This window comes from Pistacia vera, unplaced genomic scaffold, assembly GCF_008641045.1.
Source record: "Pistacia vera cultivar Batoury unplaced genomic scaffold, PisVer_v2 Contig673, whole genome shotgun sequence".
Lineage (NCBI taxonomy): Eukaryota > Viridiplantae > Streptophyta > Magnoliopsida > Sapindales > Anacardiaceae > Pistacia > Pistacia vera.
This window is the reverse complement of record NW_022196527.1, coordinates 856,892-878,530: the sequence shown is the minus strand read 5'-3', so window position 1 is coordinate 878,530 and position 21,639 is coordinate 856,892. Positions and strand designations below refer to the sequence as shown.

Below are 21,639 nucleotides of genomic sequence, written 5' to 3'. Positions count from 1 at the left end.
ACTACGAACGGGCGTCCTAATTTAGAGGACGCCCGTTCATTGCTAAATACAAATAAAAAATATTAAAAAAAATTAGGGACGGCCGTTCATAGGTTATGAACAGCCGTCCATTCCTTAGGGACGGGCGTTCATCTGTTGATGAACGCCCGTCCTTTAATTTTGGACAGGTGTCCATTAAATAATAGACGCCCGTCCTTTTTTTAAAATATAAAAATTTAAAAAAAAATGTTTGGACATCCGTCCATGCTTAAGGGACGCCCATCCCTAAGGAATGGACGGCTGTCCCTTAAGTATGGACGGCTTATGGACAGCCGTCCATTCCTTAGGGACGGACGTCCCACCTCTAATTAAAATAAAAAATTTGGTTTAAAAAAAAAAAAGGGCAGCAGTCTTCTTCTTCTTTCTTCCATCTGCGCTGGTTCATCGTGTTTGTGGCATTTTTGTACAAGACATAGATTGTTGTCCAAGTAATAAAGTACACTTATTACTAATTTCTCTTTCCTTTTGGGATGAATTTTCCCTTGTGCTTCTTCTCTTCATGATTACATGAGTTATGTTAACTACACAGAATGGCTTAAGCAAACAGCCCAAAACTTCCCATTGAGCATAATTTCTTGCACAGACTTCCCAGGGAAATTTCAACGTCGTCGTCGGGCTTGGAAAGAACCAACTTCTTGAATTCAGACAAGTACATGGCGAAAACTTCAACTCCTTCAATGGAAATGGGGCTCTTCCCACTGTTGGTGATAGTTGAAGAAGAAGGAAAAATTTACAGAGAGAAAGCAAAGGATTCCTTCAAAAAATTTAGTAGCAAGAAAAGTGTTCCACATGAAAATAAAACCATACATTCCCGATTTCAAGCTGGCTTTCGAGCATTTCTGCATTCACGCTGGAGGGAAAGCGGTGTTAACAGGCAAAGCTGTAACTAGAACAGCTGTATTTTCGCTAGAGGCTGGTGACTGGCTGCATTTCTAGTCGCTCCCATGCTTCTTTTCGCTTCTCAGCTACCAAGCTTTGCCTTGATTCTTCTTTCCCTAAACTGAGAGTGGCAAGAACATGAACAGTACGTCATCCATCTCTGAGAACATCTTTCTGACATTCAGAGTGAGGTTAACATTGCGGGTTCCAATGGTTTTGAGCGTTTTTCTCTAAAACTGGAAATATGACAGGCAGAACCACCCGCCGGTTATGTACAATCAAAGTTGACAATTTGATGTTGCTCCACCAAAAAAGGGCCCTTTCAGCCACCTGAAGAAAATGAAGTTAGAGAGAACATATTTGGAGTTCTTTTTTAGGCAAAAAGCAACACTACTAGAAAAAGACTTCTAATATATACCCTTTTTTATAAAGTGAAAATAATGGACTGGCGTCCATTTATTACGGACACCGTCCAATCGCAAGGGACGCCGTCCACAAATTGTGGACGGATGTCCCCAAAGTTTTTTTTTTTTTTTTTTTTTTTCATATTTGGGTTAAGGACGGGCGTCCCTTATTTGTGGACGCCCGTCCATATTTACTGGACGCCGTCCATAGAATTGACGGGTGTCTTGTTTTTTTTTTAAAAAACAATTTTTTATGGACGGTCGTCCATTCCACTACGAACGACCGTCCAGGATGTATGGACGGCGTCCGAAATCATTGGACGGCCGTCCATATGTCCGGATTCAATCGTCCAACGTGGCGGTCTCCACGTGTTTCGGTGCAATTTTTCGATGCAACTTTTCGGTGGATAGACATTTTAGAGAACTATGGGCTTTCTCCAGTTTCCTTATAAAGAGTGTAGCCCAGATGCTGAACTGGGCTTCAGCTTAAACCCTTTGCTCCACTTTACTCCTCCGTAACAACCTTATTATCATGTTAGACCTCCAAGACCAAGATCAGCGGAGAACATGAAAACACAACCCATATTTGATGAAACGATCTATTACTATATTAATCAACAATCTCAAATCAAAATTGATAGCATTCCGGAACTGACAAAACTCCATATTACAGTGCCCGGATTTTTCCCCCATAGCCATAGTACTTCAAAAGCCCTTCATCTTGCCGCCAATTCTCCTTTACTTTAACTTCAATCGTTTCATAATCAGCTGCTCAAGTTAATATTTTCTAATCCAGAAACAGAAAACAAGTATTTCTAATAAAATTGCTTAAATCCAATGCAGAAGTCAGTAATAAATGGATTTTATGGATAATAGAGTGTGGTTGTAGAAGGAGAAAGCCCAACAATTAAATATCATATAAACCATCCAGATGAACATTGTTATTAATGAAAGGATATGTTCAAGTAGGCACCTAAGGTAAACCTTCTCTGCAAAAAATCTTCAATGTCAAGCCGAGCAGCTGTTGCCAGTAGTTTTAGAGCTTCTCCCTACAGTGCTCCGTTATATAAAAAAAATTAGAAAACCACATCAAAGTAGTATTAAGTGTGCATATGTACACCACATCAGAGACTGGTAGGGCATATGTGCAGATGCTTATGCCAGATCAATCTTTGACAATTTGAATTTGAGAAACATCAAATTAAGCTCAGGATAACATGTTTGGGAGCAAATAACACGTAATCTTCATCCGCATTCATTTGCAGGCTAATGCACGCTGGTAACTATTATAGAATTGCATTATAATCTCATTTCAAGTGGGCTGGATCCTAGATCTTTGAGGCCAAGACAATATTATCCTTCAAAGAGAAATTGTTATTGCTTCCTTCATCTTTGTCTTCCCTTTAGACAGCTCTAGTCCCCGTCCAAGCCAAGGTCCTCATTTCATCCCACCCATATATTACGCACCAGCCAACTCAAGGACATCACAAAGAAAGAATTATGTACCAAAGCAATGATGCAGGGATTTACCAAAAAAAAAAAAAAAAAAACTGTACTCACTTTCCTAAAGGATTATCTTTTGTGTGTTCTTCTCTACAACATCTCCACCTGTATGAAATCTTCGCAGTTGGCCTAGTTTTGTAGTTACAACATTCACCTGGAGGATTCAGATATCAGAAACCAAAGTTCTAAAATACACACCCAAAACTTAAAAGAGGAATAAGGAATATAAGCAAAAGCAATTGTAAAAAACCCGTACACACCTGACATGCAAAGGACCTCGTCACGATATTGCATAAGATCTTTTCTCTAACAATCTCAGCTACAAAGAATCTCTCTGGGTGCTCACTAACGATGTCCTGAAGCTCATAAGTACAACAAAATAAGCATTTGCATTATAGAAGCAACTAATCTAATGCCCTTAAGAGTATTAAAAGAAAATCAGATGAACAAAAGAGATGCTGCAAGATAGTCGTCAGAAAGGACCAGAAACGGAAATTAGTGTCAAATGAACTTTATCTTCTTTTCCCTTTAAAACCTGTTGCCTATCTCCTTGTACACATGCATTTCAGACATGTATAATCTTGTCTCTAAATAACACCCGGTTTAAAAACTTGGGATAAGGCTTATATGAAACAATAGGGATTACCAACAAGAGTTCGGTGAACAGACAAACAATTCTCTTGCCGAAGGAGTAATAAACAAGACAACCAAAAACAGAAATCTAGAGTCTAATCTTTCTGATACCTTTGGATAGAAGCTGGCCAACAGGAAGTTTCGATAAAATCCAATCTTTGACATCTTCGACACCATGACCATATTTGCACTCAAGGTATGACCTCATCAACATCGTGAATTTTCTAACCACTGCAAAACATGGATATTTATTAGGATGCAAAGTTGTCAAAAGAAACAAAAATGTCAGAAGCATAATTGGAAGTTAACAGAAGAGCAACTTGAGTCCACATAGGTAATCAAGGGAATGATATAAACAATTAAGAATGAGAAGGAGTGTACATGTTGTCAACCACCTGGTAGTTGTCAAGTAAGATTCATTATCATCTATCTATATTTAAAAATGACAGCACTTTCAGTAGAAACCCTTCCTTTACTAAGGCTCGCATTACTGTCTATTGAACCAAATACGGTGTCTGTCAACTTAAAAATGGTAGCAACATGTGTACAATAAGCTAATTCACCCTTCATTTCTTGATGACATTAGTGCCAAGATTAACAAACATGATTTTTCTCACACCCCAATGAAAAAAAAAAAAAAGTAAGAAAACACAATTTCAGCAGAGCAATACTATGCTTACAACTAAGTCATACAACTAGACAAAAATAAAGGACAAGTAATCATTTACATGAATTTTGTGCAATTTTTGTCCGATTGTATAACTCACTTGTAAGCAAAACATTATTAATTTCAGCGACCAGAAGCAAAGATTGCAATTGTAAATGTTTACACATCTATCCACAAGTTATGACCTCAAGCTTTTTTGCAATTTCACCAGGCTTGATCAGATCCTTCTTATTCAATACCAGCAAAATAGGCAACTTATCTTTCATGTCCCCACCACCTTCTTCCAACACTTCATCATCTGCATTTAATAAAAATTATTAAGAAAAAAAGAAAAGAAAAATGCAACATATCACATCATTCCAATAAAACTGAAAAAGAAACAAACAAAGAAGAAGAAGGAAGCATACCTTTTGGGGAGCTTAGATGCATCACAAGAACTACAACACAGTCAGCATTAATCCCAGCACTACGAACATTCTTCATCATCATAGAATCCAACTTGTGCATTTTCTTCTCAATAACCCAGGAGTATCATATAGTATCATCTGCAAGCAAAGCTCTAGTTAACAATCTAACACAGTTACGCTAAGTGTCAGTATAAGACACACATACACGCACAGGAAAGAAGGAAGAAGAGAGAGAAGGAGAGACTAAAAGAAAAAACACATCATAACTAAATAAGATAAATTGACATACACTTACATGGAATATAGGAAGTCCAATATCAGTGATCAATTTTATTCCAGTAGTTTCATTTTTCTAACATGATTGAAATTTTGCTTCCAGCTCAGTCACTCAATAGATATACGACCAGTACAATTGAATCAACATGTAAAACGAATGAAACATAAGATTATTGACCATAAAAATCAAACCTGATACTCTGGACCAGAACAAATACCAAGAATACGATGCTAGTCGTTTGAGGCTTATCTGTAACAATTGACAGCTTCTGACCGATCATTTGGTTGGCTACAGTATCTTACCAACATTTGCGTCCCAAGTACAGCCACATACCCTGCAATTCATCATATACATAAGTATTTCAAAAAAATTATAAAAAAAATCATAAAATTGCACATTATGAAAAAAAGAGGAGCTAACCGCTTTTATGGTTAGGGTCAGAGGTATAGTCAAGTTCTTCCATCTCGTAGTCGTCAAGCAACGCCATGTTCCTGTCTGGTTTCACATAAGAGACAGAAACGACGACGCATCATCCTCAGACACTTCTTCTTCCTCTCTTCATCTAATTCAAGTTGTTGTTGGCCACTCCAAAGTTGTTGTTGCTCTTTCTCTGCGAATAGAAGGCTTGAGTTGTTACTGTTCCTACAACTGAAACTACTCTTCCTCTAACCTTGCTAATCGAAATTGAGTTTCCCGAGATGGGATTATTTGTTGCAGGGTAGAGACTGCGAGGAAATGAGCAAATGTGTAGAGTTAGCTCCATGCTTGGAGCTTCGCTTCGAGATTGCTTCATTTGTCTCTTTTATCTTTTGTGGGCCTGATGGATGAAGTTTATTGATGCGTTGTCGTTTCGATTATTTGCCATCAAGTTGCACAGAAGTCTTTGCACCTAAGTCCAAATCTTTACATCTTTGTATCTTTAAAGATATATATCATTGATGTAATACGAAGATATATACCATTGATTACAAGATCATCTCATCAATATGATAAGAAATTAAAACCTAATATACATAATATTTAAGATAATGGGCTATCTCCAACAACTCAAAATTATTTTTAAATCGCTTTTTTTTTTTTTTAATATTACCACATATGTGAATTTCATCTGTTTCATAAGAAAAGCTAAAACCAGCTAATTTGATACGAAAGACGGTCATTAAAATTTTTTTGAATTACCTAAATATTGTTATATAGAACCAGAGTCTGGTCGGTAAAAATCATTCCCTTGAAATAGTATGAAAAATCTAAATGAATGTAGTACCCAACTTCACACTTCCGTGTTCCGCTACAACAACAGAACCCTTTCATCTCATTCCCGCGTTGCTTCTAAAGATTGTCTTCCCGAAACAGTGCAGAACTAAAGGTGTGATAAATTAAGGGTAATTAGAATCGAATTTCACAAATTCTCTCACAAATCCGATATGACATTGAGTTAAATTACCACATTAATTACGGTTTAACAGACATGAACGATCGTTCTTATGGATGAATGCATTCACTATATAAGAAATATCATTTCTAAGGATGAACGGTTGTTCACCGTATAAAGAAAACCATTTCAAGAGGAATGAATGACTGTTCCGTAAGAAAGATGACCATTACATCATAGAATGGCCGTCCTCTAGTGGAATGATTCATAAGACAGAATAGTCGTGTTGGAGTTGGAATGGCCATTCCCTAAGGAATGTGTTCCATCCAAGAACGACCATTCCTCCATGTTTCTTAGTCTAGTTGAAATCATTCTTGACAATTCAAAAGAGGCTGCCAAGTGAAGTGTCAGTGAGATTTGTGAAAGAAAGTTTGTAAAACGTTTCTTAGCCTATTTCATTCAAAATTAAAACACCTTACTGCTAAGTGCAACAGGAAAATATATATATGATATGCCAAGAAATAATTCAACTCTCATATAATGCACAAATAACAAAACCTGATTGCCACCTCAAGTCACAGCCACAACACTGAGGCTAAATAGAACAAAATCATCAAGCTTGAGTGTATGGGGTGTGTGAACAAACATGGCGGTCTTTAAAGGCACAAAAGCAAAACAAATATTAATTTGATAACCGGGGCTATCGAATTCGAATTTCAGCACCTCCAAGATTGCCAGTAAGGGGCATAACTTGAGATATTTGAATTATTTAATTGGTAAATACCCCTCTGCAAGCAGGAAATTGCAACTGATAAAAGCAAGAGATCCTTGCTATTCACAAAGTAGCATGTAGACCTTTATTCATTACTTCTTTTCATGAGATCTAACTCAATTTTTGATTCACTACTTGGCTGCATCATCATGCTCAGGCGCACCAGGATCACTGCTAGCTGATTCTTTCCTGTTGGGAGGTAAGACCCTACTAAGGCTGCAGTGCAAGGGTAATTGCAGCAGCAATTGAGCCCCAAACCCCCCTCTGCTTTCTTTTCCTTCTTTGTCTTTACGCCGTGTCATCTCTATGAAAACAAACAGATAACAAAATTAAAAGATGAACTCCTCATTACAAATCAACAACATTGAATTTTAATTTCATGATAATCATACCAGATAGAAATTGTGACCTAGACCGTATGTGGTAACATGCATACACACAAGCAGTACAAACACACAGTTTACTCAAATATTATTTGATAAATGCTAAATAAACACGAGATTCACTGTGTTCAGAATGGCCTTAGATATTCAATTGCTTGGCCTGAGAACAAAAAAGCTTATCCTTGCATCGGCATATCAGGAATTGAGTGATTAAAAGACAGAAAGTCTCACGGCAAGCATTATAAATTCCTTTTCGAAGTCAAGTGAAGGGAAGAATTCAACATAAATCAAACAGCAGATCTTATGCCTCAACTTTGCATGTCGGGCATACGAATATACAAAAAGAGAAGAATAATGCAATCAAAGTCAAAAACATGACTGTAAAGATCAGAGATAATTATGACCAAGACGACTAGAAAAATAATTTGAACAACTAATTTTTGGATAGAAAGAAGATTATCCAAGGTACAGAACTTTACCAACAGCTTCCTGGTTCCTCTGCGACATTTCTCGATTCATTGCCTCATAATAGTGAAGCCGATCCCACAATCGGGCAATCTCAAAGTTCTTCGCTTCAATCTGAGCTTCCATTTCTGCTCCATCTCAGCCTTTGCAAGCCCCTCCAAGATCTGATACAAACGAGCAAGATGAAGTTGTTGGCAAAGCTCTTCTGCAAGATTAATATTCAGTTGTCCATCCTCCCCTACAACAGTGGGATCCACAGGCAGTGTCAATCCTGCATGAGCAACTGTTCCCTAACCCCCTGCCACTGACTTCGCACATCATTCAGAGCTTCTTCTGCTAGCTTTCGCTTCTCTAATTCAGTAAACTAATCTTACTTCATGCAGTTCAGTCTCAATATCGAGGAAAAGATTGTGACCCACCTCAGATGATAATCTGGAGGAATTAATAAAAGTGAGCATGCTTAGCCATATAGTTTAACTATGAAACCGTGATGCTCCAATGCTGTTTGCATAATGACTTAAAAGCTTTACATACACAAAGAATAATTATTATTTTCCAAATCTTCGGAATCACCAATCTCATATGAAAATTCTAAAAAAATTTAATTCTACTATGGCATCTTACGCAAAATTAATGATGAAAAATGCCCACATGTCGATGTATACAAATCAAAACTCATGATGCAGAGGACCTGCATTTAAATTCTTCAAGTAATAAATGCTATTACCGACATGTGAAACAAAATTATGCTCTTGTAAAACCCAAACATTCTCTTTCACCAATTGAACACACAAATTTTACTTCAAATGCAACTCTCGATACCAAGTGTGTTGCACAAGAAAATATGTGAAGATCAACAAAAACAGGAAAAAATAACTTTGTGGTGACAGCATCCATACCACAAAAGAAAGATATAAATGCATGTATGTGTATCCAAAAAGATAAAGTTTAAAATTATGAACAGATAAATAAAGCCCAAATACCTTCCCAAGCATCATAAAACTCTCCCTTCGGAGTAGCAAGCTTTGCAGAACTTTCTGCCAGGTATTATCTTCTCCATCTGTGTTACTTGCACACTCATGATTCCTGTGGATCAAAAAAATCTTCACACTCACTATTACTCTCTGACTTGAATCCAATAAGCTTTGGCAATCAATTTCCAGAAAAAGCATATCGCAACTACTGCTTGGGAGTCCCCTGTTACTGCTCTCAAGTTGCCTATATGCTCAGGCTCACCATCATGGACACCATTCCATGCCCTTTTCTGTAGGACCATCATGGAAACCATTCACAAGTTCCTTGCAGGACTACCTGGACATTACTCTTGCGTTCCCCTCAACCGGTACAGGAAAGGAAAGAGACAGAAGCATCATGGTGATCAACACTCTTGTTTCAGCATTTTTTGTAGCATTCTTAATGACCTTTCCTTCATCTCTGGTTTTCCACATAAGGCCACATCAGCCTGCGAGAAACTCTCCTAGCGCGGCCCACGCCGCTTGTGATTGACAATGTAAGGTGAAGGAGAGAATGAAGTTGGTGAATCCGGAAGTGGAGTCGGCTCAGGAGTTGTGTAGAGTGCTGGTGTTATTGGGGACGATTGTCTTTCCTCCAATACCACTGGAGTACTATTTTCCTCTCCAACTTCGAATTTGGATGAGAGAGGTTTTGATTTAAACGGCGGCTTTGAATTGGAACTGGCATGTCAACAGATTGGACTCTCTAGGTTCTATTAGCCTATCAAAAGCATAGCAGTAACGTTGGATGGCTCTGCATAATCATACGTTACAGGTCAGTTTGGCAGTAGAAAAAGCTCGAAAAGGGAGAGCTGGAAATAAATAAATGATAAACAAACATCTAACCATGTTGTTGCCTTTTTAACCAGGAAGAGGTGAAAAAAGTTCAATTAGACAAATGGTAGTATATTTCCTCCTATAAACCAAATGGAGATAATGTTAAACTATTATGCCACCAAACAAGCTACTCTAAATTTTAAATTTATTTATTAAAACCTAGATTAAAACAAATAAGAAAATTTAAATTAACCAGATTTCGCGATTTTAAAAAATGGAAACCCAACTAAAACTAAAACTTCATTCATACACATATGGCTAAAGACTCAATTTTCAACTGAGAAATTAATAAAGCTACTTGTCAGCAGCTAATTACAAACCAGAATACAAAAAACTGCACAAAATCAACATCTGAATCACTCCTAGAAATCTGAGCCACAAACAGACAGTAACATCAAAGATTGAAAAACAAATAAATAATAAAAACTAAAAGCCAAGAAATACTAACAGCTTTCCATTCCAGCCTTAGAAATCAAAACGAAAAAAAAAACTGAACAAAATTAAAATTCCTAGTCATTTTTCTTGTAAAACAACCAAACAAACGGTACATTCAAAATAAAAATAAAAATACAAAAGGGGAGAAATGTTAATACGACTATCCGACTTGAAACTAAAGACGCAATAACTCAAGAAAATTCAAAATATAATTCACTTTTCTTAAAAGTCTCAACAACCAAAAAAAAAAAAATTTGGACAGAAAGAAGAAAAATAATAAAGAGAAATCGGCAAGAATGAAGAGTACCTTGAATAAGAGAAATAAGAAAAAAAGAGAAAACCCTAGAAACAGTAAGTTGGTGGAGAGATAAGAGAGAGTCGGCGGCCAGGTATATATAAAACAGCATGTTATAAAGAACGCAAACGCGACTCTTTCTATTGTGGTTTGTTTCGCTGTTTCTCTGACCTTCAAAAGAGTATGGGAAACGACTCCGCCAAGCTTTTATCGCACAAAACGCCTCTCTGTCTATCTCTCCTTTTTTACTCTCCGCAAATGTTGAGCTGTTTTTTGAAAAAATATTATTTTTCTATATTAAGCTTTGATTCTTGTAGGTCAGCACAATCCCATGTAGGGTTTGATTTGGGCTTCCAATTAAAACAGGTGAGACGCATTCCCGTTTGGGGATATTTCATATTTTATGTGTGAGACGACCGCGTTTCGGGAATCTTCATGCTTAATGTTTTTTTAAGGAAGAATCGTGAGTGACGTCAGCAACCTGGCAGCGGTAAATTTAAGCAAGCACTTTTGTTGCTGCTTCGCTGGATTTACGCTAACTGGCTAAGCAAACACTTTGATATCATTTAACAAATTGACGGTTAAAAAATAAATGTTTAATTTTCAATTAAAAGAAGACCTAAAATACATAATGCGTAAGAGATTTTGTTAATATTGAAATTATATGAAGGCAGAACGACGTACACATATCCAAGGTTTTTACCGTAATAATAAATTAGTATTTAAAAGGTTTTGAAATGATAAATAGGTACCTTTCGTCATTTGTTGTTAGTGATTTTCGTTTGATAATAGTAAAAAGACTAGAATACCCTTGAAAGTTTGATATTTTAGTTTTTGTAAATTTAAATTTTTTTAAAAAACCCCCTAGGTTTGCTAATTTAACTAAACACCCTAGTATATAAAAATTTTGTAAAATGATAAAAACACCCCCACCACCCGCAATGCCAAATTCCGGCCACCACCATCCGAATCTGGTCGAAATATTAGCCTTTTCCGGCCAGATCTGGCCGTCGACGTCGCAAAACTCTTGACGGCCAGGTCTAGACGTAGATCTGGCCTTTTCCGGCATTATCCGTAGCGGATCTAGCCAGAAAAGGCCAGATCAACGCGTTACGACACAGATCTGATAGGTCTATGTCATAACGCAATTTGCTGGCCAGATTTTGGCGATAGTGGCCGAAATTTGGCACTGTGGGTGGCAGGGGTGTTTTTGATATTTTATAAAAAATTTATATGTTGGGATGTTTAGTTAAATTAGCAAACCTAAGGAGTTTTTAGAAAATTTTAAATTTATAAAAAACTAAAATATCAAACTTTCAAGGGTATTATAGTCTTTTTACCATTACCAAACGGAAATCACTAATAGTACATAACGGAAGATACTTATTTATCGTTTTAAAACCTTTTAGATACCACTTTATTGTTACGATAAACCTTAGGTATGTGTAAGTCGGACATTATATAAATTTGACAGGGCCACCACTGGTGTCGCTGTTAGTCTTTGTTAGTTAGTAATAGAGTNTTTTCAGAGGTAACCCTACTTCATAAAGGCTTATCAATCAGCTTTGTCATGGCATGGAACATAGGAGTATAAAATAAAAAGTACTTTTACCAGTGACTTTTATTTTATGTCTTTATCTAATCTAACCCAACACACGCGGCGCAACCTGTGATCTAATCCCTAATTTATGGCCCCAATCAGTTGTAAAGTCTTGTGGGTAAGGTGAGGTCCCACCATTATTTTCTTCATTCAATGTCATAGTGAAGTGCATGTGCCCCTTTCCCAGTCAAATCAATGCTTATTCACACAAACCCAATCTCATGTATTTGTTTTTTATGTCTTTCGCTCCTTACGCAACCCCATTATCCTTGTACACACTCGAAGAACACAATATTTTATCTAAAAGATCTGTCTTAACTAATTAACTGCACATTTAGAATCCATTTGATTTGAAGGGGAAAAAAAATAAGAGAAAAATTTAACGAGTGGAGCTTGTCTGTTAAAGTGTGTAAAACCCTTTAATAAACACGAGATTTGTCCCACTTAAGCTTTATAGCCGGCAGACGACGGATAAATTGGTACCATACATGGATCGACTTACTTGGAGACATGCAGCATGGGATGTCTCCTCGTTCACAAAAGACGATAGGAAAAAGGATCTCAAAAGCCAAACTGCCCTGGCCCATGGAGCTTATAGCCGATTGGTACTTAGCATACTTCTAAATTAGTTCCATATCTAAATACGAGAACTATGGGCTTTCTCCAGCTATCCTTATAAAGAGTTGTAGCCCAGATGCTGAACTGGGCTTCAGCTTAAACCCTTTGCTCCACTTTATGCCTCCTACATAACAACCTTATTATCATGTTAGACCTCCAAGACCAAGATCAGCGGAGAACATGAAAACTACAACCCATATTTGATGAAACCATTCTATTACTATATTAATCAACAATCTCAAATCAAAATTGATAGCATTCCGGAACTGACAAAACTCCATATTACAGTGCCCGGATTTTTCCCCCATAGCCATAGTACTTCAAAAGCCCTTCATCTTGCCGCCAATTCTCCTTTACTTTAACTTCAATCTGTTTCATAAATCAGCTGCTCAAGTTAATATTTTCTAATCCAGAAACAGAAAACAAGTATTTCTAATAAAATTGCTTAAATCCAATGCAGAAGTCAAGTAATAAATGGATTTTATGGATAATAGAGTGTGGTTGTAGAAGGAGAAAGCCCAACAATTAAATATCATATAAACCACCCAGATGAACATTTGTTATTAATAAAAGGATATGTTCAAGTAGGCACCTCAAGGTAAACCTTCTTCTGTAAAAAATCTTCAATGTCAAGCCGAGCAGCTGTTGCCAGTAGTTTTAGAGCCTTCCCTCCCTACAGTGCTCCGTTATATAAAAAAAAATTAGAAAACCACATCAAAGATAGTATTAAGTGTGCATATGTACACCACATCAGAGACTGGTAGGGCATATGTGCAGATGCTTATGCCCCAGATCAATCTTTGACCAATTTGAATTTGAGAAACATCAAATTAAGCTCAGGATAACATGTTTGGGAGCAAATAACACGTAAATCTTCATCCACATTCTATTGCAGGCTAATGCACGCTGGTAACTATTATAGAATTGCATTATTAATCTCATTTTAAGTGGGCTGGATCCTAGATCTTTGAGGCCAAGACAATATTATCCTTCAAATGAGAAATTGTTATTGCTTCCCTTCATCTTTTGTCTTCCCTTTAGACAGCTCTAGTCCCCGTCCAAGCCAAGGTCCTCATTTCATCCCACCCATATATTACGCACCAGCCAACTCAAGACATCACAAAGAAAGAATTATGTACCAAAGCAATGATGCAGGGTATTTACCAAAAAAAAAAAAAAAAAAAAAAAAACTGTACTCACTTTTCCTATAAGGATTATCTTTTGTGTGTTCTTCTCTACAACAATCTCCACCTGTATGAAATCTTTCGCAGTTGGCCTAGTTTTGTAGTTTACAACATTCACCTGGAGGATTCAGATATCAGAAACCAAAGTTCTAAAATACACACCCAAAACTTAAAAGAGGAATAAAGGAATATAAGCAAAAGCAATTGTAAAAAACCAGCTACACACCTGACATGCATAAGGGACCTCATCACGATATTGCATAAAGATCTTTTCTCTAATAATCTCAGCTACAAAGAATCTCTCTGGGTGCTCACTAACGATGTCCTGAAGCTCATCAGTACAACAAAATAAGCATTTGCGTTATAGAAGCAACTAATCTAATGCCCTTAAAAGTATTAAAAGAAAATCATGTGAACAAAAGAGATGCTGCAAGATAGTTGATCAGAAAGGACCAGAAACGGAAATTAGTTGTCAAATGAACTTTATCTTTCTTTTCCCTTTTATAAAACCTGTTGCCTATCTCCTTGTACAACATGCATTTCAGACATGTATAATCTTGTCTCTAAATAATGCACCCGGTTTAAAAACTTGGGATAAGGCTTATATGAAACAATAGGGATTACCAACAAGAGTTCGGTGAACAGACAAACAATTCTCTTTGCCTGAAGGAGTAATTAAACAAGACAACCAAAAACAGAAAATCTAGAGTCTAATCTTTCTGAATACCTTTGGATAGTAAGCTGGCCCAACAGGAAGTTTCGATAAAATCCAATCTTTGACATCTTCGACACCATGACCATATTTTGCACTCACAGGTATGACCTCATCAACATCTGTAAATTTTTCATACCACTGCAAAACATGTGATTTTTATTAGGATGCAAAGTTGTCAAAAGAAACAAAAATGTCAGAAGCATAATTGGAATGTTAACAGAAGAGCAACTTGAGTCCACATAGGTGAATTAAGGGAATGTATAAACAATTTAAGAAATGAGAAGGAGTGTACGTGTTGTCAACCACCTGGTAGTTGTCAAGTAAGATTCATTATCATCTATCTATATTTAAAAATGACAGCACTTTCAGTAGAAGCCTCTTCCTTTACTAGAAGGCTCGCATTACTGTCTATTGAACCAAATACGGTGTCTGTACAACTTTAAAAATGTTAGCAACATGTGTACAATAAGCTAATTCACCCTTCATTTTCTCGATGACATTAGTGCCAAGATTAACAAACTATTGATTTTTCTCACAACCCAATTGAAAAAAAAAAAAAAAAAGTAAGAAAACACAATTTCAGCAGAGCAATACTATGCTTACAACTAAGTCATACAACTAGACAAAAATCAAAGGACAAAGTAATCATTTTACATGAATTTTGTGCAATTTTTGTCCGATTGTATAACTCACTTGTAAGCAAAACATTATTAATTTCAGCGACCAGAAGCAAAGATTGCAATTGTAAATGTTTACACATCTATCCACAAGTTATGACCTCAAGCTTTTTTGCAATTTCACCAGGCTTGATCAGATCCTTCTTATTCAATACCAGCAAAATAGGCAACTTATCTTTCATGTCCCCACCACCTTCTTCCAACACTTCATCAATCTGCATTTAATAAATAAATTATTAAGAAAAAAAGAAAAAGAAAAATGCAACATATCACACTCATTCCAATAAAACTGAAAAAGAAAACAACAAAGAAGAAGAAGGAAGCATACCTTTTGGGGAGCTTTAGATGCATCAACAAGAACTACAACACAGTCAGCATTAATCCCAGCACTACGAACATTCTTCATCATCATAGAATCCAACTTGTGCATTTTCTTCTCAATAACACCAGGAGTATCATATAGTATCATCTGCAAGCAAAGCTCTAGTTAACAATCTAACACAGTTACGCTAAATGTTAGTATAAGACACACATACACGCACAGGAAAGAAGGAAGAAGAGAGAGAAGGAGAGACTAAAAGAAAAAACAGCATCACTCATAACTAAATAAGATAAATTTGACATACACTTACATGGAATATAGGAAGTCCAATATCAGTGATCAATTTATTTCCAGTTAGTTTCATTTTTCTAACATGATTGAAATTTTGCTTCCAGCTCAGTCACTCAAATAGCATATACGACCAGTACAATTGATATCAACATGTAAAACGAATGAAACATAAGATTATTGACCATTAAAAATCAAACCTGATACTCTGGACCAGAACAAATACCAAGAATACGATGTCTAGTCGTTTGAGGCTTATCTGTAACAATTGACAGCTTCTGACCGATCATTTGGTTGGCTAACGTACTCTTACCAACATTTGGCTTCCCAAGTACAGCCACATACCCTGCAATTCACCCATATATACATAAGTATTTCAAAAAAATTATAAAAAAAATCATAAAATTGCCACATTATGAACAAAAGAGGAGCTAACCGCTTTTATGGTTAGGGTCAGAGGTATAGTCAAGTTCTTCCATCTCGTAGTCGTCAAGCAACGCCATGTTCCTGTCTGGTTTCACATTAAGAGACAGAAACGACGACGCATCATCCTCAGACACTTCTTCTTCCTCTTCTTCATCTAATTCAAGTTGTTGTTGGCCACTCCAAAGTTGTTGTTGCTCTTTCTCTGCGAATAGAAGGCTTGAGTTGTTACTGTTCCTACAACTGAAACTACTCTTCCTTCGTAACCTTGCTAATCGAAATTGAGTTTCCCGAGATGGGATTATATTGTTGCAAGGGTAGAGACTGCGAGGAAATGAGCAAATGTGTAGAGTTAGCTCCATGCTTGGAGCTTCGCTTCGAGATTGCTTCATTTGTCTCTTCTTATCTTTTGCGTTGGGCCTGATGGATGAAGTTTATTGATGCGTTGTCGTTTCGATTATTTGCCATCAAGTTTGCACAGAAGTCTTGCACCTAAGTCCAAATCTTTACATCTTTGTATCATTTAAAGATATATATCATTGATGTAATACGAAGATATATAAACATTGATTACAAGATCATACGCATCAATATGATAATGAAATTAAAACCTAATATACATAATATTTAAGATTAATGGGCTACTCTACACAACTCAAAATTATTTTTTAAATCTCCTTTTTTTTTTTTTATAACAATTACCACATATGTGAATTTCATCTTGTTTCCATAAGAAAAAGCTAAAACCAGCTAATTTGATACCGAAAAGACGGTCATTAAAATTTTTTTTGAATTACCTAAATATTGTTATATAGAACCAGAGTCTGGTACCGGTAAAAATCATTCCCTTGAAATAGTATGAAAAATCTAAATGAATGTAGTACCCAACTTCACACTTCCGTCTACACCGAAAAGAACCCTTTCATCTCATTCCCGCGTTGCTTCTAAAGCATTGTCTTCCCGAGAACAGTGCAGAACTAAAGGTGTGATAAAATTAACGGGTAATATTAGAATCGAATTTCACAAACTTCCTCTCACAAATCCGATATGACATTGAGTTAATATTACCACATTAATTCACGGCTTTAACTAGACATGAACGATCGTTCCTTATGGATGAATAGTCATTCACTATATAAGAAATTATCATTCCTTAAGGATGAACGGTTGTTCACCGTATAAAGAAAAACCATTTCAAGAGGAATGAATGACTGTTCCGTAAGAAAGATGACCATTACATCATAGAATGGCCGTCCCTCTAAGTGGAATAGTCATTCCATAAGACAGAATAGTCGTTGTTTGGAGTTGGAATGGCCATTCCCTAAGGAATGGTCGTTCCATCCAAGAAACGACCATTCCTCCATGTTTCTTAGTTCTAGTTGAAATCATTCTATGACAATTCAAATAGAGGCTGCCAAGTGAAGTGTCATGTGAGATTTGTGAAAGAAAGTTTGTGAAAAACGTTTCTTAGCCTATCTTCATTCAAAATTAAAACACCTTACTGCTAAGTGCAACAGGAAAATATATATATATGATATGCCAATGAAATAATTCAACTCTCATATAATGCACAAATAACCAAAACCTGATTGCCACCTCAAGTCACAGCCACAACACTGAGGCTAAATAGAACAAAATCATCAAGCTTCGAGTGTATGTGGGTGTGTGAACAAACATGTGCGGTCTTTAAAGCGCACAAAAGCAAAACAAATATTAATTTGATAACCGGGGCTATCGAATTCGAATTTCAGCACCTCCAAGATTGCCAGTAAGGGGCATAACTTGAGATATTTGAATTATTTAATTGGTAATATACATCCTCTGCAAGCAGGAAAATTGCAACTGATAAAAGCAAGAGATCCTTGCTATTCACAAAGTAGCATGTATGACCTTTTTATTCTCATTACTTCTTTTCATGAGATCTAACTTCAATTTTTGATTCACTACTTGGCTGCATCATCATGCTCAGGCGCACCAGGATCACTGCTAGTTGATTCTTTCCCTGTTGGGAGGTAAGACCATACTAAGGCTGCAGTGCCAAGGGTAATTGCAGCAGCAATTGAGCCCCAAACCCACCTCTGCTTTCTTTTCCTTCTTTGTCTATTACGCCGTGTCATCTCTATGCAAAACAATAACAGATAACAAAATTAAAAGATGAACTCCTCATTTACAAATCCAACAACATTGAATTTTAATTTCATGATAATCATACCATGATAGAAATTGTGACCTAGACCGAATGTGGTAACATGAGCATACATACAAGCAGGTACAAACACACGGTTTACTCAAATATTATTTGATTAAATGCTAAAATAAAACGAAGATTCACTGTGTTCAGAATGGGCCCTTAGATATTCAATTGCTTGGCCTGAGAACAAAAAAGCTTATCCTTGCATCGGCATATCAGGAATTGAGTAATTAAAAGATAGAAAGTCTTCACGGCAAGCATTATAAAATTCCTTTTCGAAGTCAAGTGAAGGGAAGCATTCAACATAAATCAAACAGCAGATCTTATGCCTCAACTTTTGCATGTCTGAGCATATGAATATACAAAAAGGAGAAGAATAATGCAATCAAAGTCAAAAACATGACTGTAAAGATCAGAAATTAATTATGACCAAGATGACTAGAAAAATAATTTGAAACAACTAATTTTTGGATAGAAAGAAGATTATCCAAGGTACAGAACTCTTACCAACAGCTTCCTGGTTCCTCTGCGACATTTCTCGATTCATTGCCTCATAATAGTGAAGCCGATCCCACAATCGGGCAATCTCAAAGTTCTTCGCTTCAATCTGAGCTTCCATTTCTGCCTCCATCTCAGCCTTTGCAATGCCCCTCCCAATAGATTCTGATACAAATCGAGCAAGATGAAGTTTTTGGCAAAGCTCTTCTGCAAGATTAATATTCAGTTGTCCATCCTCCCCTACAACAGTGGGATCCGCAGGCAGTGTCAATCCTGCATGAGCTAACTGTTCCCTAACCCCCTGCCACTGACTTCGCACATCATTCAGAGCTTCTTCTGCTTGCTTTCGCTTCTCTAATTCCATGAGTAAACTCAATCTTACTTCATGCAGTTCAGTCTCAATATCCCGAGGAAAAGATTGTGACCCACCATCAGATGATAACTCTGGAGGAATTAATAAAAGTGAGCATGCTTAGCCATATAGTTTAACTATGAAACCGTGATGCTCCAATGCTGTTTGCATAATGACTTAAAAGCTTTACATACACAAAGAATAATTATATATTTTCCAAATCTTCGGAATTACCAATCTCATATGAAAACAATTCTGAAAAAAATTTAATTCTACCTATGAGCATCTTATACGCAAAATTAATGATGAAAAATGCCCACATGTAGGTGTATACAAATCAAAACTCATGATGCAGAGGACCTTGCATTTAAATTCTTCAAGTAATAAATGCTATTACCGACATGTGAAACAAAATTATGCTCTTGTAAAACCCAAACATTCTCTTTCACCAATTGAAACACATAATTTTACATCAAATGCAACTCTTGATACCAAGTGTTGGCACAAGAAAATATGTGAAGATCAACAAAAAACAGGAAAAAATAACTTATGTGGTGACAGCATCCCCATACGCACAAAAGAAAGATATAAATGCATGTATGTGTATCCAAAAAGATAAAGTTTAAAATTATGAACAGATAAATAAAGCCCAAATACCTTCCCAAGCATCATAAAACTCTCCCTTCGGAGTAGCAAGCTTTGCAGAACTTTCTGCCCAGGTATTATCTTCTCCATCTGTGTTACTTGCAACACTCATTGATTCCTGTGGATCAAAAAAATCTTCACACTCACTATTACTCTCTGACTTGAATCCAATAAGCTTTGGCACATCAATTTTCCCAGAAAAAGCATTAATCGCACTACTGCTTGGGAGTCCCCTGTTACTGCTCTCAAGTTGCCTATTACTGCTTCCAGGCTCACCATCATGCACACCATTCACATGCTCCTTTTCTGTAGGACCATCATGGAAACCATTCACAAGTTCCTTTGCAGGACTACTCTGGACATTACTCTTGCGTTCCCCTTCAACCGGTACAGGAATAGTGAAAGAGACAGAAGCATCATTGGTTGAATCAACACTCTTTGTTTCAGCATTTTTTGTAGCATTCTTAATGACCTTTCCTTCATCTTCTGGTTTTCCACATAAGGCCACATCAGCCTGCGAGAAACTCTTCACTAGCCGCGGCCCACGCCGCTTGTGATTGACAATGTAAGGTGAAGGAGAGAATGAAGTTGGTGAATCAGGAAGTGGAGTCGGCTCAGGAGTTGTGTAGAGTGCTGGTGTTATTGGAGGACGATTGTCTTTCCTTCCAATGACCACTGGAGTACTATTTCTCCTCTCCAACTTCGAATTTGGATGAGGAGCAGGTTTTGATTTAAACGGCGGCTTTGAATTGGGAACTGGCATGTCAACAGATTTGGACTCTCTAGGTTCTATTAGCCTATCAAAAGCTATAGCAGTAAACGTTGGCATGGCTCTGCATAATCATACGTTACAGGTCAGTTTGGCAGTAGAAAAAGCTCGAAAAGGGGGAAGCTGGAAATAAATAAATGATAAACAAACATCTCAACCATGTTGTTGCCTTTTTAACCAGGAAGAGGTGAAAAAAGTTCAATTATGACAAATGGTAGTATATTTCCTCCTATAACCCAAATGGAGTATAAGTTAAAACTATTATGCCACCAAACAAGCTACTCTAAATTTTAAATTTATTTATTAAAAACCTAGATTTAAAACAAATAAGAAAATTTAAATTAACCAGATTTCGCGATTTTAAAAAATGAAACCCAAAACTAAAACTAAAACTTCATTCATACACATATGGCTAAAGACTCCAATTTTCAACTGAGAAATTAATAAAGCTACTTGGCTCAGCAGCTAATTACAAACCAGAATACAAAAAACTGCACAAAATTCAACATCTGAATCACCTTCCTAAAATAATCTGAGCCATCAAACAGACAGTAACATCCAAAGATTGAAAAACAAATAAATAAATAAAAACTAAAAGCCAAGAAATTAACACAGCTCTTCCATTCACAGCCTTTAGAAATCAAAACGAAAAAAAAAAAACTGAACAAAATTAAAATTCCTAGTCATTTTTCTTGTGTAAAAGCAACCAAACAAACGGTAACATTCAAAATAAAAATAAAAATAAAAAAGGGGAGAAATGTTAATACGACTATCCGACTTGAAAACTAAAGACGACAATAACTCAAGAAAATTCAAAATATAAGTCACTTTTCTTAAAAAGTCTCAACAACCAAAAAAAAAAAAAATTGAGACAGAAATGTAAGAAAAAATAATAAAGAGAAATCGGCAAGAATGAAGAGTTACCTTGAATAAGAGAAATAAGAAAAAAGAGAGAAAACCCTAGAAGCAGTAAGTT

At 36.4% G+C, this 21,639-nt stretch overlaps 2 protein-coding genes and 1 pseudogene across 2 annotated transcripts; all 3 read right to left on the bottom strand.

The window, feature by feature from the left end:
* Window positions 1-1,927: 1,927 nt before the first annotated feature.
* Window positions 1,928-7,927, bottom strand: LOC116113108 (annotated as a pseudogene).
* A 4,708-nt stretch (window positions 7,928-12,635) lies between these two features.
* LOC116113030 (GTPase ERA-like, chloroplastic) lies at window positions 12,636-16,624 on the bottom strand. The gene is made up of 9 exons (XM_031399167.1): window positions 16,222-16,624; window positions 15,986-16,131; window positions 15,504-15,644; window positions 15,277-15,390; window positions 14,511-14,636; window positions 14,010-14,108; window positions 13,800-13,901; window positions 13,192-13,272; window positions 12,636-12,968 (listed from the first exon to the last, which is right to left on the bottom strand). The coding sequence occupies exons 1-9, from the start codon at window positions 16,598-16,600 to the stop codon at window positions 12,882-12,884; spliced, it is 1,275 nt and encodes a 424-aa protein (XP_031255027.1). The 5' UTR covers window positions 16,601-16,624; the 3' UTR covers window positions 12,636-12,881.
* Window positions 16,625-17,772: 1,148 nt separating this feature from the next.
* LOC116113029 lies at window positions 17,773-20,867 on the bottom strand. The gene is made up of 3 exons (XM_031399166.1): window positions 19,907-20,867; window positions 18,907-19,341; window positions 17,773-18,327 (listed from the first exon to the last, which is right to left on the bottom strand). Exons 1-3 carry the CDS (start codon window positions 20,721-20,723, stop codon window positions 18,152-18,154), a joined length of 1,428 nt encoding a protein of 475 aa, XP_031255026.1. The 5' UTR covers window positions 20,724-20,867; the 3' UTR covers window positions 17,773-18,151.
* Window positions 20,868-21,639: the final 772 nt, after the last annotated feature.